The sequence below is a fragment of the Mobula hypostoma genome, chromosome 22 (assembly GCF_963921235.1).
Source record: "Mobula hypostoma chromosome 22, sMobHyp1.1, whole genome shotgun sequence".
NCBI classification, from domain to species: Eukaryota; Metazoa; Chordata; class Chondrichthyes; order Myliobatiformes; family Myliobatidae; genus Mobula; species Mobula hypostoma.
This window is the reverse complement of record NC_086118.1, coordinates 29287465-29304506: the sequence shown is the minus strand read 5'-3', so window position 1 is coordinate 29304506 and position 17042 is coordinate 29287465. Positions and strand designations below refer to the sequence as shown.

Here is a 17042-nt window from a genome sequence, read left to right as displayed (position 1 = left end):
CAAGGCAAAGTTAGATGGATTTATAGATATTACAGGAATCGAAGAATATCAGATTAGTGCAGGAATGAGTCAAAGTAGTAGATGAACAATCACAATCTTATTGAATGGTAGAAGTTTCTCCTGTTCCATGTATGTTCTCAACTCCAACTCTATAGATGACCTATATGCATGTGATTCTCAGCATTTTATAGTTTACAAACTCCTTATTTGGCTCAACTTAACCATCCACGTATAATAATTCTGGAAAAAAACCTTGAGAACAAGTTACCTGCTTTTCTCATTTTCAGACAAGTCTTATAAGGCAGGTTTGGAGAAAAAAAAGACAATCCACTTTACTATTGCACAGATAAGGATCTATCAATCAAATAACACTGAAAACAATCTGCACTTTTTTGTATTAGATGAAGTGCACTTCAGGTATATTTCTAGATATTAAATATATTAATTTCTGTTGCAGATAATAACTTATTTCTAAATACAATGAGTTGAAATAATAGTGATTCTTACCTGGAGCAAGTAGTGGAGAGCGGTTTTGTGCGGCAGATGACTGATGAGGCGGAGGCGGTTGCTGTTCAGTCACGGTATTGTTACTGCTTTGATTCACAGGATTGTTTCTATCCCACATGTTTACTGCCTTCTTGTAATTGGTTGGGTCTCCCCAAGCTGAGGTACCATCGTCTATCTCTATTTTACGGCGAATAGATGGTGGGGAAGGCTCTTCCCAGCCTGTGGGTTCATTGTCCTTCTGTTTTGCAGACAAAGGTCCACCAACCCAACCCGAATTAGACTGTTTAACAGAAGCAGCCCCTCCCCAGGTGCTAACATTATTATCCTGAGGTTTATTTCCCCAGTTCTGTGGTACATTTGACTTTAAAGGCTCTCCCCAGCCTGTACTTGGGTTTGGCTTGCTGGTTGTACCATTACTCCACCCACTATTCTGTGGTCTGGTAGTCTCATTCCAATTAGGTGCAGATCGGTTATTTTCATTGTCCCAACTAGACCCATTTTTCTTTCCTTCAGCCAAAGGTCCTGTGGCAGAATCAGTCCAATCCCCTCCTCCACTCCCACCTCCTGATGCCCAGCCTTGATTAGTTTTCTGCCCTTCTCCCCAATTCTGCAGCTTAGACTTCTGTGAGTCCACCCAGGTGGATGGCTTCTCCTCCTGACTAGGAACCCCACTCCAGCCATGGCCACTTTTGGCTGTAGCAGCAGCATTAGAATTTGCAGAATCGCCCCATCCCCCTTGGCCATTGGATACTTTGTCTCCCCAACCTGTATTATTGGATATGAGTGTTGGTGGATGATTTCCCCACCCAGATACTGTAGAGGTATTACTACTATTCATGCTGGACCCATCACTTCTCCCCCCTGAGTTTGAAGATTGGGCAGCAGCTGAACCCCAAGCCTCAGTTCCATTGTCACTTTTTCGCTCAGATCTCGGAGATTCTTGAATTTCCCACGAAATGTTCTGTTTTACTGGTGTCTGGCCCCATCCAGTATTACATAAAACTCTAGGATCATGATCAGACTTTAATACAACACTCTGGACCAGCCCTTGTTGTTCAATTGTTCCTTTATCAGTCTTTCGCCGGCTACCATTGTGTCTTCCTCCGTTTCTTCCAGTGCTTCCTTCATGATGGCTAGTACCACTTTCATTACTTCCCTCACTACCAGTGGTACACGATTCAGAAGGTTTTGCCCAAGAGTTAATTTGTTCATTACTTTGCTGCAAAACAGGAGTTTGGCTGTTAACACAAAGGCCCTCCCATGTACACGATCCTTTTCCGTTACCATTTGCTTCATTACTGGAATGCTGGTTAGACGGTTTTCCCCATTCTCCATTTACACCATTATTGGTGTTCCTGTTGGATGATGTGTTACCCCAAGCTCCACTGTTACTGGGACCAGAGTGCAAGCCCCCAATGTTACCAGCCCTTGTCCAAGGCAGTACCCCAGGACTGGTAGGGGGACCAGAGTCCCAAGCATTGCTTCCAACATCCTTTTCCACAGCAATATTAGAATTGTTTGCTAATGTTTGCTTAGCACTTAAACTTAATGCAGAATTCACAGTGTCTCCATTCCCCTGACTAAATCCAGAGTTACCATTGGTGGCTGTAGGATTAGTGTGTGGTACTCCCCACACAGAGTTACACGAAGGATTGTTCATTCCTTCATTATTACCTCCATTGAGCTGAGAAACTGCAGGTGATCCACTAGCACCAGGAAGGTTTTGAAGATGTGATGGGTTTATTGCACCCATGCTTACAGTCATTGCCCAGCCTCCTGGTACAGAAACATTAGGCAGTCCATTTGCTTGCATTGCATTGATAGGGTTTGGTGAAGAGTTTATGGGGTTAGTGTTATTTGGTCCATCAGTGTTAAGGTTCTGAGGTTGGATGCTGAAAGACACATTCTGTGAAGTGGATGTTTGTATTTCTGTGCTTTCCTGCTGCAGCAAATTTCCCCAGGTATTTAATGTACCTGCCGGACCATTATTAGGGTTACCAAGACTCTGATCAATGGAATTACTGGAACTACAAACAGTTGAAGCATTTCCTCCTCCTACAGTTCCTTGAATTTCTTGCCCAACTACAGGCCAAGCAGCTGGATTGGCATTGGGATTAAGATTCAGATTAATGCCAGCAGAAGATGCAGAAGTGCCCCAACAGTTTGGATTTACACTCATGATGCTATCCATCTTTCCACTTCCACTGGTAGCAGAGCAGTGGCCTATACCAGGTGCAGACCCTGAGGCAACAGCCCACACTCTGGATGAATTTCCATTTCCACCATTTGCTCCACCTCCAATGGCACTCTGGTTTGAACTGCTTTGGACAAGTGCCCCATTACCACTGTTATTGCAATTTTTATTTTGTCCATTGAAGTTGCCTGGTGCACTCCCTGTAGCCATGCTACTAGTATCAGAGCCACAGTTTGAGGCAGAGTCAGTGTCTGTGCATTCTGAGGCAGTTTCAGTCTCGTTTCCACAAATGGAAGGCCAAGCCTCTTTGTCACTTCCGTCTATTATCACTTTATCCCAGATGCTGTTTGGTTCACTTCTAAAGGGGGGTTGACCCCAATGGGAATTTTCATAATGAGTTCCCAAACCACTATGGCTGAGATCTGGAAAAGAACAAAACAAAACTGTAAGAAATAATTTTCTACAAGTAAAAAAAATTGCGCTATGCAATTTCACACTCGACCTTTAAAAACACTGCAAACCAATCTATTTGCATCATCTTATCCTGATACAACTTTAATTCACATGTTGAAGTTTAGTGAACCCTGGCCTGAGAGAAAAAAATAAATAGAACACCAATTTAGTATCAGCTGCTAGCTGATCATATTCTCAGTCAAGCATCAATCAAGTACTTTAATAGCAATAGGCAAAAGCATTTTTGGTACCCCAGATTCTCCACGTACAATAAGAAATCCTGAGAATTCAAATAAATTCAATAAACTATCCTGACAGATAGTGCTCCTGATTAGAACATCCTAATTCGAAGAGGCTAAGAGAAGATGCCAGAGAATAATTCCAATGAATAATCTCGGCTCTTTCTTTTGCCCTTTTGGAGACAATGTCTTCTTATGGTTAAATTCAGCCAATTTGAAGTACTGTAGGCAAAACCCTTTCTGTACAATGTTAGGGACAGATCCTATTTCCTTGCTTCAGCCATTACAGCAAAACTTTACAACCCAATTGAAAAATACTTTCCTAGATTGTTTCTTTTTTGTGCTGGTACTACAATTATGCCATCCACTAGTGAGCTAGCAGTCTCCTTCCAATTAGGAGCAGAATGCACTTTGATGATATTGGTAAAACATGGCAGGGGTAGAAAGAGAGAAAGACATACACAGAGAATGAGAATCAATTTAGAGGAATTGAAAATGTCAGAGGACTAGTCTCTTTGAATGATTCAGATGTTATTTTTTGTATGTAAGGAGTATGACCAATTTATATGGGGGAAATGAACATCACCCAAAGATTATCCATACAAGACAAACCATAGGTAGTAGTCATGAGAAATACTGCTATGCCAAATTAGTTCTACAAGTGGTATTCAGCACTCAGATATTTGGACACTTAATTATACGTACATTAAGCAGAGTGTTACAGACATTAAAGAATATTGGAATTTAGCTGAGTATTTGAACAACTGGGGACCCCAGAGTAATAGAAAACACCAAACTAGTTTTGATCAGAATGTTTGTGATACACAGTAGAAGGGTTAATGACTAGATGTCCTCGTAGCTACAAATACAAATAAAGGGGGTTGAAATTGAAGAGTGACATGAGAATTTTCTTTTAAAACATTGGCTGGGATCCAGAATGCACAGCCATTGCTGCCTTCAAGGAGGTGGATAGAGATATGATCAGGAAAAAATGCCAAGCCTATAGAGATAGGGTCAGCAGGTGGAACTTCTCAGCATCAATAGGATATGTAGAAAGGCATCTCAATGCTGTAACCATTTTGGTTTAGAAATTATGACTATTGAGCCAAGTCTATATTTTAAAGAGAACATTTAACAAATTTGTTAGAGCTCTGAAGATAAAACAACTAAGCAGGTGAAGTGAATCCAATAGAAGTAACATATTCGGATTTCTCAAATACACTTGCTAAGATGCCATGTAAATGTTACTGAATCACCTGAGCCAGAGTTAATTAATTTGCATAGAAATGGATGCAACTAACAGAAATCAAAAGTCAGATAAATTGGTCATTTTAGGATTGCAATCAGTATCCAGCTGGTACCACTGGTTTCAGTGTTGGGTCTTCAGCTATTTAGTCTATATTTTAGACTTGGATGAAGGGACAGAGTATAATGAAATCAATTTTGATGATGATACAAAATGGTGATAGTAGCAGCATGGACACAGAGAGCCTGCAATGATTAAATGAGTGGGCAAATAGTTTGGGAGACTGAGGTTAGAATTTTTAAAAAGTGTAAAATATTTAAGTGAATTGAGAATAGAAATTTTTGCAACACAAGAAGTTTTTAGTAGATGAAGCATCAAGAGCTGGCATGTAGATGCACAAGTAATCAGGAAGGCTTTTGAAATAACCGCAATTCTTGCAAAAGTTGTATGTATAAGAACAGGACAGTTTTACAGGGAGCTGGTGAATTCAAACATTGAATTACTAAACATGTTTTTTGTCTCCATACGAAAGGAATGAAATACTGCTTTGGAAGTGGAGCAGAATATGTTCACTAGGTTGAGTCCTTTAATGAAGAGGTTGCAAGTATTGACAGATGTTGACAAGTTGGGATACCCATGAGGTATTTTGAAAGTCTGCCTCATTCATCTCTTATATAATTCAACAGAAGATGCTGATGGAGATTGATAGGATAGAATTTCAGAGTGAGGGTTCACCTATTTAAGACTGAAAGTTGGAATTTCCTCTCAGACTATGGAATTCTCCATTTGTAGAGCTGCGGAGGCAGAATCATTGAACATATTCAAGGAGGAGAATGACAAACATTTAAAAGTCAAACAATATTGCAAGTTTGTGTAGGAGACTGGAGACAGGATCTGATGAACTATAATCTAACTGAATGGCAGGTTCAATGGTTGATTGACATCATGTTTTAAATCTATATTATATTTCCACTTATAAGTGAAAAAATAAGACAACATTTACAACTAATTTTCACCAAAGCAGTCCTACTGCAATAATATTCACAGTGGATAAAACTGTTCCTGCAAGGTTTAGAACGGTACTCTTGAAAGTAAGGTGGGAAAATGTCATTCCTCAAACAAAGCAGACACTACACCTCAGTAAATTACAACTTAACAATTAAGTAGAAAAATCCAGACCAACTGTTTTCCCTGCTTCATATCTGCATCCCCCAAAACAATTAGATCAGCTCATCCACAACCACAAGCAATATCCTTTCCTGCAGGAATGGTCTAGGAGGAATTGAAAACATCAGGGTGGGAAAAAGGGAGCTTTCCCCACTGTTTTTCTCTTACCTTCACCTACTGAAATCAGATGGAAGGCTGCATGTCGAGAGGAATGGGACCAATTTAGATTGGCAAGTCAGAATTTGAATGCCTCCTAATGACAAACAATAACTTGAGGAGTGAGATTCCTACTGCAGGCAAAATGTTACAAAATTCAACAAGATAGTAAAGAACAACATGATTTTTTTTTTCAGGGCAGGAATTCCATTCCACATCCAAGATAGCTTCAGTCCTTCTCTCTTGTGTTCTTCTCTAATTATGACTAACTTTCACTGGCCCTGTCTATGTACATTTCCTTAACTTGCAAATGTTGGTGGCTTTTGTTCCCTATGGAGACACCAGTTATGGGGTAGACTCTTTCACATTGCTTAAATGATGGTTCAAAGACTCCTTTTCTACCCCTTTTTCACTGTTTAATTCTCACTTGGTATTCCTTCCTCTTCCAAAGGAAAAGGGGTACAACTTTCCAGCACAAAATTTAACAAATACAAACCTAGTCAGATATGAAGGTTCTTTACTATAACAGACACCACATTGAGCTTCCTACAAAAATACATGCATTCAATTATTTAAGCATGGCTACGGTCGCAATGATCAGTGGGATTCATCATATTTTTGTTTCTAGTGCAGAAACACTGATGCCAACTGTAACGTAGCATTGGTTCATAAATTACAACTAAGCATTAAATCCATGACCCCCACTTTAGATGGAATAGCTTCAAAGGACTTTGTTGCAATCTTTCCAGCCTCTAGAAGAGGATTACAATATTCAATTCATAAATGTTCATAAGTAAAATTCAGAAAGCCAATTGAATTTTTTTTCTTAGATGAAGCAAAGGAACCTTGTTTTTTTTGCATATCACCTATACAACTCATCATCTTATGGAAATCTAAATAATCTACAATTTCATTAAGGCATAATTTTTTAAAAATGGTTATTAATAAAATCATTAGAATTTGCGATATTTAATAGAAGTCATAGGAGATTTAACTGGTAACAAACATACCAAAACTGAAAATCACAAACTTAGTGTTTATACAGCACACTGAGCTGTCAATCACAAAAGAATAACTCCAAGATATCAAATTTGTATAATCTTACAAACTTTGTTTTAAAGATATTATCTAATAGGCTGAGAAACTGGTGTGTCTTTTATCACACCTTTTTATTTATCAGTTAGTTTTTCAAAAACTTTATGACAATAAAATGAAAAATACCATCAAAACTTACACATCTATATATTAACTTCATTACTGTGTTTAAACAAGATGCAATATTTCTTTAATAAAAATATGAATCTTAAGACGCCATTTTCTCAATTTCAACAGCCAACTATTTTAGAATGTATGCAGCAGCTTTCTAATGTAATGAAATACATTGAGAACAAAGCAGCAATTACTTGGTATTTTCTGACCCATAGGGGACTGTTGTTGAAAATTATTAACTGAAGGTGACACCCAACCATTCCTGGATAAGCTACATTTTGTGCAAAGAGGTTCGGGTTTGCACCTATTCTTGCCTCTGTTGCTTCAATATGTCGGCTGTGTGTGGCTTAAGCCTCATCCTGTCTGCATGCTAGACAGTGTAGTATATGTTGTTGACAACTTGCATTTGCTGACAACCAGTCCTCCTCTGCTTGAAAATGTATTTTTAGAGGTAGGTTTCAATATTAAATTATCCCAAGAAAAATCTATCTTTATTATCTAATTAATGATAATAAACTCATCTTTTTTTCAAAAAATTCTTTGTCATTAAATATTTTCTTCTGGCAATGCAATTAGCCCCAACTGGTTTTTGAAAGTCAGCCAAAAAAACAACCGCATTCAGTGGTTGGTTGCATGCAAATAAGCTTCTGTTTTATGCCATTTAGAAGCATCAGCCGACGTTGTTTAGCATAGCATTACAGCACTGACATTCAATACGTAACAAATACATACACAGGATTTAAAGTTTCAAGATTTATTGTCTAAACTGGTTGACACTGTACTGAAAGAAAAAATATCAAGAAATCTATTTGGAAAAAGTAGTCTAAAAAAGCAAGCACATTCCACTCCAAAACACATTTTATTTAATGCTTGCTGAATTATGCCCACAAGAACATTATGAAGTCCCTTGATAGAAAGGCACGTTTATAGTTTAGATACAGCATGTCAACATGCGCTAGTATCCGTACAGGTTAGTATGAACAATAGCTCCACTAACAAAACATCTTTATTGCTGATATAACCATAAATTATAATAGAACCTGCAAGATAGACCAAGACAGGAGAATTCATCACATTGTTCAATTGCCAAGGTTAAATGAAGGTCATGAAAACCTGCCTATCATTGAGCACAAACGTGTAACTTGGTTGCTAAGCCACAGCACTTGTTATTCAGATTGCCGTGTAAACTAAGTCAAAAGCTTCAGGCACCATCAGGCTCCTTGGAATTACGAGTATATCCAGCTGCTACACGAATCCATAGCACAGAAGAAATTGAAGCAATTTATGAAATCAAGATACATGCAACACCTTTGCAGTCACAGAAGACACCTAAAATTTTCTTCCATAAATCAATAATCTGCTGTTTTAGAATTAACTTACTGTCAAATATGATCCAATCACATTACCTGTACAAACAGCTGCAAGAGGTTACAATATTTGTTCAATTGTGCACACAAAAATATGTTCCATTGAACAATACTCTGCACTAAGACAGCATTGTTTTATTGTAGCAAAGTATCCTGTGGCAATCTGGAAGAAAAGGCAAGAATTCGTACAGTCAAAAAGAGATAAATTGGCCAAGTGTTGATAAACTTAGCGCTAGATACATTTCAAATAAAGAGAAATCTGGAAAAGGTGAGAGGTAACATCAGAAATAAGAACTGTAGGGAACTGAATTTATGAAATTGAAGGCACACAGAGCTATGGAGCAACAGGTATTTAAATATACTTAAATATTAAAATAAGATCAAAAATTAAAGTACAGAAGGACAAAGACAATGTATTCCTACAGAGAAAATAATCAAGGCTATCATTAGATCAAGTACATTTGGGAACAGCAGAAAAGGAGGGCTGGCAGATGAACTCTGAAATAATTGAAAATACCAAAACAATGGAGAAACTCAATTAGAGGCACAGGTGTGTGGGGTTACAATGCCGATAGTAGGCTGCTTGTTTAAGAGCCTGAGTAGTTCCATTTAAGATCAAAATGCACTGAGACTACAAACAGCTAAACTCAGTCTGAGGTAGAGGCAGATGAGGAAGATTGAAAGCAATGCAATCCATTGGCTTTGGTTTTTGCACTTCAACGAAAAGAATTTCAGGTGCACCCAGTATAATTGATAATACTGGCTGTAAAACAGTTGAAGTGAACTGGGAGCCATCATCATATGTAAATGATGATGATAGCATTATCTGTCACATGTATACCAAAACAGTGAACTGCATGGTTTGCTTCAGTGACCAACATACGTGCTGGGGACAGCCTGCAAGTTTCACCATACTTCTGGTGCCAACATAGCATGTCCAAACTTGCTAGCTATCCATCAGCTTTTGGGCTGTGGGAGGAAACCAGAGCACCGGAAGGAAACCCACGCATTCATGGAGAGAACATAGAAACTCTTTACAGACAGCAGCGGGAATTGAACCCCGATTACACTGGACAACAAAGATTTGGCTTCCCAAATACTTTGAGGCTTTTCTATAGATTTTGGGCAGCTGATCATGAAAATCACCATGAAATTATCTATTTAATAAAAATAAATAAATCGCCTGAATTTGCTATTTCTTTTCATAATTCAAGCCAGAGTAACTGATGCCAAGATTAAGGAAAGCATTTTTGTTGACGACAAATCAAACAGGTCCTCAATGACAGGCAATTCGAAGACTTCTGATGGAACCGGAGAAAATCGCATGGAAGGCATTTAAGTATGTTGTAAATTTTCTTGGCAACTACAAAGGCTCCAAACTATGTGCAGCTGGTTGACAACGTGTGCCAGGCATACAAAACCATGAAGTACAACCTGTCACTAAAGATTTATTTTCTGCATTCTCATTTAGATTTCTCTGCAAATCTTGGCACTGTAAGTGATGAGCATGGTGAAAGGTTTCACCAGGACATTGTGGTTATGGAGAAATGATATCAAAGCAACTGGAATTCATCAATGCTGGATGATTATTGTTGAACACTTGAGAGAAGCCTCAGATACAGAATACAAACAAAAATCAAAATATTTTTAGCTTAGTTGATCTATTGCAAAACAACATCACCATTATGCAATTAAATGCATAGTATTCACGAAAAGTGAATTGCTTGCTTCTCCAAATTCCTACGTGATACAAGTAATCTGAAATTATAATTGTGTTCAGCTTCAAGCAGTCTATCATAAACAAAAAAAAAAATTTTGAGGAAGGAACATTTTCGAAAAAATGGTTGTGCAATGGTGCTGTAAAGTGTTACGCTAAGCACTATGCAGCCATGCCACCAAAAATATATGTCTTTGCCTATTTTTAAAGAGGTTTATGTTGAAGTTCAGAACCAGAAAGGCAAGGTGGTTTACAGCTTCTAAAGCAAACAATCCAAGGAAAGGAGAAAAGGCGTTGGAGGATGTTTTCTTACTACCATTAGATAACTAAAGTGGAATCTGGCAAGGGTTCCCATATTCAGATGGAGAATCATTGGAAAGGAATGAAACATTAAAACATATTGAGGGATACAAGCAGGAAAGACCAAGGAGGATATGAAAGGAGGAGAGACTTTACATAGGTGTTCCAGCCCATGTTTTGACCGACTTGAGCCGGCAAGTTGCACTTACTACAGAATAACTGCCTCAGCTCAAGAAACACTATCACAAGCTTTAAAATCTTTAGATTGTTACCCAAGCCCACATGCAAATGGACATGTGGGATTACTATACGAGGAAATTAAGTCACTATCCAATATGTACAGATATTTATTTGAATCAAAACAAAAAGAAAATGCATTATTTAAATGGTCTCCAGTTGAACCAAACTGAGACTAGTGTAGTGGCAAAAAAAAAAGACAAAAATGGGGCACCTACAAGACTTCACCTAATAAACTAATTGAGAAAAGGCAAGGGTAGGATATTTGGGTTAAAGAATCAAATTGATTTCTAAATTAAAAACTGAATCACTAGTTATAATTTTCCCACTACTAAATTACAAGTACTTGGAGAGAGAAATGTGATTTTGTCTTGTGCACATCAATACAGCAAGTTACATTTCTTGTGCAAAGGAACAAACTAAATGAACCATAGATCTGAATTCATCTAAGAAGAATACATGGTGGAGAGTGGTGAGGTATGGCTTAAAATAGTCCGGTATACAAGTCAATAAGATAAATAATGAAAGAGAACAATTAAATGCAAAACTATTTCAATGGCATATGAATTTGCAAGTAGAGTGAATAAAAGCATGGCCATTGTAACAGTGAATTTACATTCCCAAAGATTGAGATAAGTATTCTAACTTCACTAAAACAGTAAATTTCAAGATGTTCCCAGTAGAGATTTCTATATGCCCCAGAACCAAGTCAAGAACTAACTATATTGGATTAGTAATGAGAAATGAATTGAGTTTAGCTCACAGCCTAAAAAGGTGTGGACACTCACTTAATGGTAACCATTATGTGATCATGTTTATTTCTAGCCCTATATGATTAAGAGCTCAAATTTGAATTTGGGCGAGGCCAACTATAATGATAATAACATCTCTGGTGAACTGGACAAATATGTTAACTAGTGAAATGATTGGGAGATATTCAAAAGAAAAAGAATAAAGACATACATCTGAAAGCCATACAGCTATGGCCAACTAGAGCTTGAGAGAACAAAAACAAAACAGTTGCACACAGGAAACATTAGGATATATGCAGCACACAAAAAGATGGAGGAACTCAGCAAGTCAGGCAGCATCTATAGAGCGAAATAAACAGTCAGTCAATCAACACCTCTCAGAGAAACATCCTCTACTTGCCACTAACCAACATTGGGCCTCAAAGTCAATAATCCATGCTAAGTGGATCATTTTCCAAATCTCAGCAGCCACCCATCAGTGAAAGTAAATATGGCAGATGAAATTCACCCTCCCACCTCCAGTGCACCAACGCACCTAGTCATTACAGAAAATGGTGGTTTGAAAATCAAGGTTTACAGGGCAATAGGGTATTCACCCTTTTGTCAAAGTTACGTACTACCCAAAGGCCCTGCTGAAGGGTTTCGGCCTGAAACATCAACTGTACTCCTTTCCAAAGACGCTGCCTGGCCTGCTGAGTTCCTCCAGAATTTTGCGTGTTACCACCTAAAAGTAAGCACTTTGAAAGCACTAAAGGTCAACTGTCTCCAGAAAATCCTCCAAATCAATGAGCAGGATATGCAGAGCATTTGCATCCTCCCGGCCCCCTACAATTTTGCATCGAGTGACAAATCTATGGCATGCATGCCCAAGATAGGCTACAGAAACATTTCGTTGGCAGATGACATGCAGAGGCTCATATTGATTCTTTAAAGCCCACTGCTTTTGTTGATCTTTTAAGAATATGCAACAAAGCTTTTAATTTCATGCTTGCATTTCTTATATGAGTAACAGTGCTATTTTAGTGTCATTTTTCAACTGTCATTTTAAAAGTTTAATATTAATAGTTTCTGTAAATATTTTCTAAAATGCTTCATTTGTTTCAATGTCTTTTATACTTTAATAGTAAAACAAGGAATACACATAAATAAGCAACAGGACTTATCTTTTCCCCCCTCAAATCCATAATTGTTACTAATTCATTAATCAATGATAATCGCTACTCAGAATTATCAAGGCATGCAAGAGAATTTTTTTTCCCCCAAACAAGATAAATGCCAATTTGTGCCCACACTCTCAAAAAGGTTCAAACAATGTCAAACTAACATTTTCCGGGGGTGGGGGGAGAAGAGGGAGAGAAACGAAAAAATTCAAAGATGTTTTCAAAGCCTCCTTGAAAAAAATTTAACATCCTCATTGACTTAGTTGGATTTCTGGAGGAGGAGCAACATTTGAGAAAGCATTGAGCATTTTGTCTCTTCCACTGGAACATGGCGATATGGTATAAAATGGCCCAAGGAACACATCCAAATGCCCCATCAAGCACAACCTGTCAACTTGTAAAATCTGCAAATTTTTTCAAGGACTCTTCTATGATGTCTGAGATTACCACAACTCCCACTGACTGTTAATGAAACAACAGAAAAAACCGGCTTTGAGCCTGAATGAATACACATAGCTGTCAGCGATTTCAAGACCTGTATGGATGAGTGAGCGCTTTCGGGAACATATTGAACATACCCAAACCAAAAGCCGTAGAAGCACCAGGAAATTTGCAGTTTGAAGGCTATATCTGTGGCATTCAAGACTAGTGATACAAAACTATGAAGGCTGTTATAAGAGCAAAAAGACAATTCATTGAAGTTAGAGAAGGAATCAGATGTACGTCAGCTCTGGCAGAGTTTGCAGGCCTTTACTTCCTACAAATCGAAACCAATCATGAATGGCTGTGATCATTCCATCGCTCAGGTAAGCTCACCATGTTTTATGTAAGCTTCGAAAGAGAATTAAGCTACTCCTGTGCAAATACCTGCAGCGTCTGGTGATATGGTGATCTCCATCTCAAAGGCAGACACCAGAACATCTTTCAAGAGGATGGGCTCACAAAACCAGATGGGCTCTGAAAACCAGTGCCAACCAACTGGCGGGTGTGTTTAAGGACAACTTCAATCTTGCATTGCTGGAATTGGAGGTTCCCACCTACTTCAAAAAGGGCGACAATCATATCAATGCCCAAGAGCTGCGTGAGCTTCATCAACAACCATCACACAGTGGTACTCACATTTGTGATGAAGTGTGCGGTGACTAGAATCAACTTCTGCCCTCTGCAATTTCCTATACCACAACAGGTTTACAGCAGATGCAATCTTACAGACTCTCCACTCGGCCTTGAATCACCTGGACAATAGTAATACCTACATCAGGCACTCTTTATTGACTACAGATCAGTGTTCAACACAATTATACTCTCAGTTCCAATTAACAATCTCCAAAACCAGACTTCTGTACTTCACTCTGCAACTGGATCATTGACTTCCTCACTAAGAGACCAGAGTCTGTGTGGATCAGAAATAGTATCTCCTTGCTGACAATCAACACTGGTACACCTCAAGGATGCATGCTTAACCTACTGCTGTACTCGCTCTACATGACAGTGTGGCTAGGCACAGTTCAAACACCACCTATAAATTTGCTGTGAGATAGATCAGCTGTTTGAGTGGCATCACAACAACAATCGCACTCAATTGTCAGCGAGATCAAGAAATTGATTGTGGAGTTCAGTAAGGGAAGTCAAGGAAACACACACCAGTCCTCTTCAAGGGATCAGACATAGAAAGAGCAAGCAGTTTCAAACTCCTGGGCATCACGTCTCCGAGGATCTATCCTGGGCCCAACATATTGATGCAATTTCAAAGGCAGCAAGACAACAGCTATATTTCATTAGAAGTTTGAGGAAAATTGGTATGTCACCAGACATTCACAAATTTCTTCAGATGTACCGTGGAGAGCATTCTAACTTGTTGCATCACCATCTGGTATGGAGGTACCACTGGACAGGATTGAGAAAAGCTACACAAGGTTGTAAACTCAACCAGCTCCATCATGGGTAGTAGCCTCCCCAATATCCAGGGCATCTTCAAAAGGCAATGCCTCAAAAAGGCAACATCCATCATTAAGGATCCCTTCACCCAGGACATGCCCTCTTCTAATTGCTACCATCAGCGTGGTGGAACACGAGCCTGTAGACACACATTCAATGTTTCAGGAACAACTTCTTCCCCTCCGCCATCAGATTCCTGAATGGACAATGAACCCATTAACACTACCTCAGTATTATTCCCTGTTTCAGCACTATGTAATTTATTTTATTAATCTATATACTTACTGTAATTTATAATTTTTATGTATTGCAATGTAGTGTAACAGAAAAAGAATAAATTTAATGACATACCAACAAAAGAGAATCTATAGCTGCTGGAAATCTAAAACACACAAAATGCTGGAGGAATTCAGCAGGCCAGACAGGATCTATGGAAAGTTTAATGTTTCAGGCTGAAACCCTTCATCAGTCCTGAAACGTCAACTGTTTACTCTTTTCCATAGATGCTGTCTGGCCTGCTGAATTCCTCCAGCATTGTGTGCGTTGATTTAACGACATATGCCAGTGGCATTAAAGCTGATTCCTGAGTCTACAAAAACAGCTGTGTTTACAGCCTAATCCACCAGCAACGCTCTCCCCATCACTGAGCACATTTACAAGGAATGCTGTCACAAGGAAGGAGCATCCATGATCAAGGACTTCCATCTTCCAGTCCAGGCCATGCTCTCTTCTTGCTACTACCATTGGGCAGGAGGTACAGAAGCCTTACATCCCACACTACCAGGTTCAGGAACTGTTGTTACCCTACAACCATCAGGTTCCTGCAGCAGTGTGGATAACATCACTCACATCACGCTGAAATGACTCCACAAGCTGTAGACTCGTGTGCTCTCCTTATTAAAAAATGTATTTTATGTGTGTTCTCCATACTTTAAAAAAATTATTGTATGCACAATCTGCCCCTTTTGCACATTAGACGTTTGTCAATCTTTATTGTCTTTATTTCAATCTTATGGGCAATATTATTGTCCTTATTTTCCTGTAAATGCCTTCAAGATAATGAATCTTAAGGTAGTATGTGGTGACATATACTGTGTACATATTTTGATGACAAGTTTACTTTGAACCTTGAACCTTTTTGAACAGATTCATGGCAAACTCACTTTCCACCCTGAATCACGGAACATTTGAGTGCCACGTCAAGGAAAGAACAATGGATTCACATTTAATATTCTCATTCGTTATTGCACAAATGTCAAGTTAGTGACTGATAACCGAAGTTTCAGTCTTTCCAAATCAGTGGACAGTTATTTGCCAAATAACCTTGTGTCTGGTTCAATGAGCATCAAGGTTTTCTTTTACCTTGAACCAAAATTTGAAATTCAAAGAAGAATGTCATAAATGTCTACTTGAGTACTTATCCCAGCTTTGCAGCAACGTGACAAATCAAAATGTTCTTGGAATTGGGAACTTGGTTCCAAGTCAAGTGCCTACTTGATGATTTGAGCTCCTATGCCTTTTCTACATACTCTTGCTCAGTAAGCTGTGCAGTCAAAAGGGGTGGGCCAGTAGGCAGATCATGTGACCTGGCAGTAACAGGATTTTCACTGGTAAGGCATAGATACCTAAAAATTGGTTTGCCACTTGCCTTTATATGCTAAATGTGCAAACTTCATGTTTACTTAGAATACATCATATTCCTCAAGAATTATGGGTGAACCTGCAGCAATCTTAAATGTGGACCAGGCACGAGGCATGCTCATCTCACATTTCAATAAACACACTACTGCCCATAATGTCATGAGTTGAAAATTAATGCTCCACATTGAACAGCACATAACAGTTTAGGTAGAACTAAAGGTACAACAATTTTCTGCTGACTTAAAAGAATGCTATATTCCTAACAGATCATCTGACTCAATCAAAAATTTACAGACTACTGTATTTAAGTTAATGTGGAGAATATTTGTTCCCCATATTTAGTTGCTGAGGTATTCATTTCATGGATGCCTCAACACAAGTACTCCTACCACTTGAGCATTCTTCATGGTCATGGCTGACCATGCACAATGGGTCATGAACCTATGAGCAGGAGACAAAAAGGTGCCTGAACTTCTCCTGAAGGCTTGACATGCCTTTTGGAGACAAGAATGCTTGTCAAATTCATCAACTGTGCAGGAATACTCGTTCCTGGTGGAGACTTCCATCATCATTCCCTACTGGGTTTTCATATGGAAGGTCTGCTGTGCCCACTCACCCAGCACTTTCCTAGCTGGTATCTCATTATCAGGATCTTGTTCTGAAGATCCTGTCCTTTAAGTGAATATGAGAGTTGTCTCCACTAGACTACATATGCCTTATATAATAGATGTCATACTGCCCGGCTACATGGGAAAAATA

At 38.7% G+C, this 17042-nt stretch overlaps 1 protein-coding gene across 13 annotated transcripts in view; it reads right to left on the bottom strand.

Annotated features, from left to right (window-relative positions):
- Positions 1-17042, bottom strand: part of tnrc6c1 (trinucleotide repeat containing adaptor 6C1) — a 130009-nt gene that overhangs the window by 58346 nt on the left and 54621 nt on the right. For all 13 annotated transcript variants that reach the window (XM_063074348.1, XM_063074352.1, XM_063074355.1 and 10 more), the window contains one exon: positions 508-3123. In XM_063074348.1, coding sequence (XP_062930418.1) covers positions 508-3123 — 2616 coding nt within the window. The remainder of the gene's footprint in view (positions 1-507; positions 3124-17042) is intronic.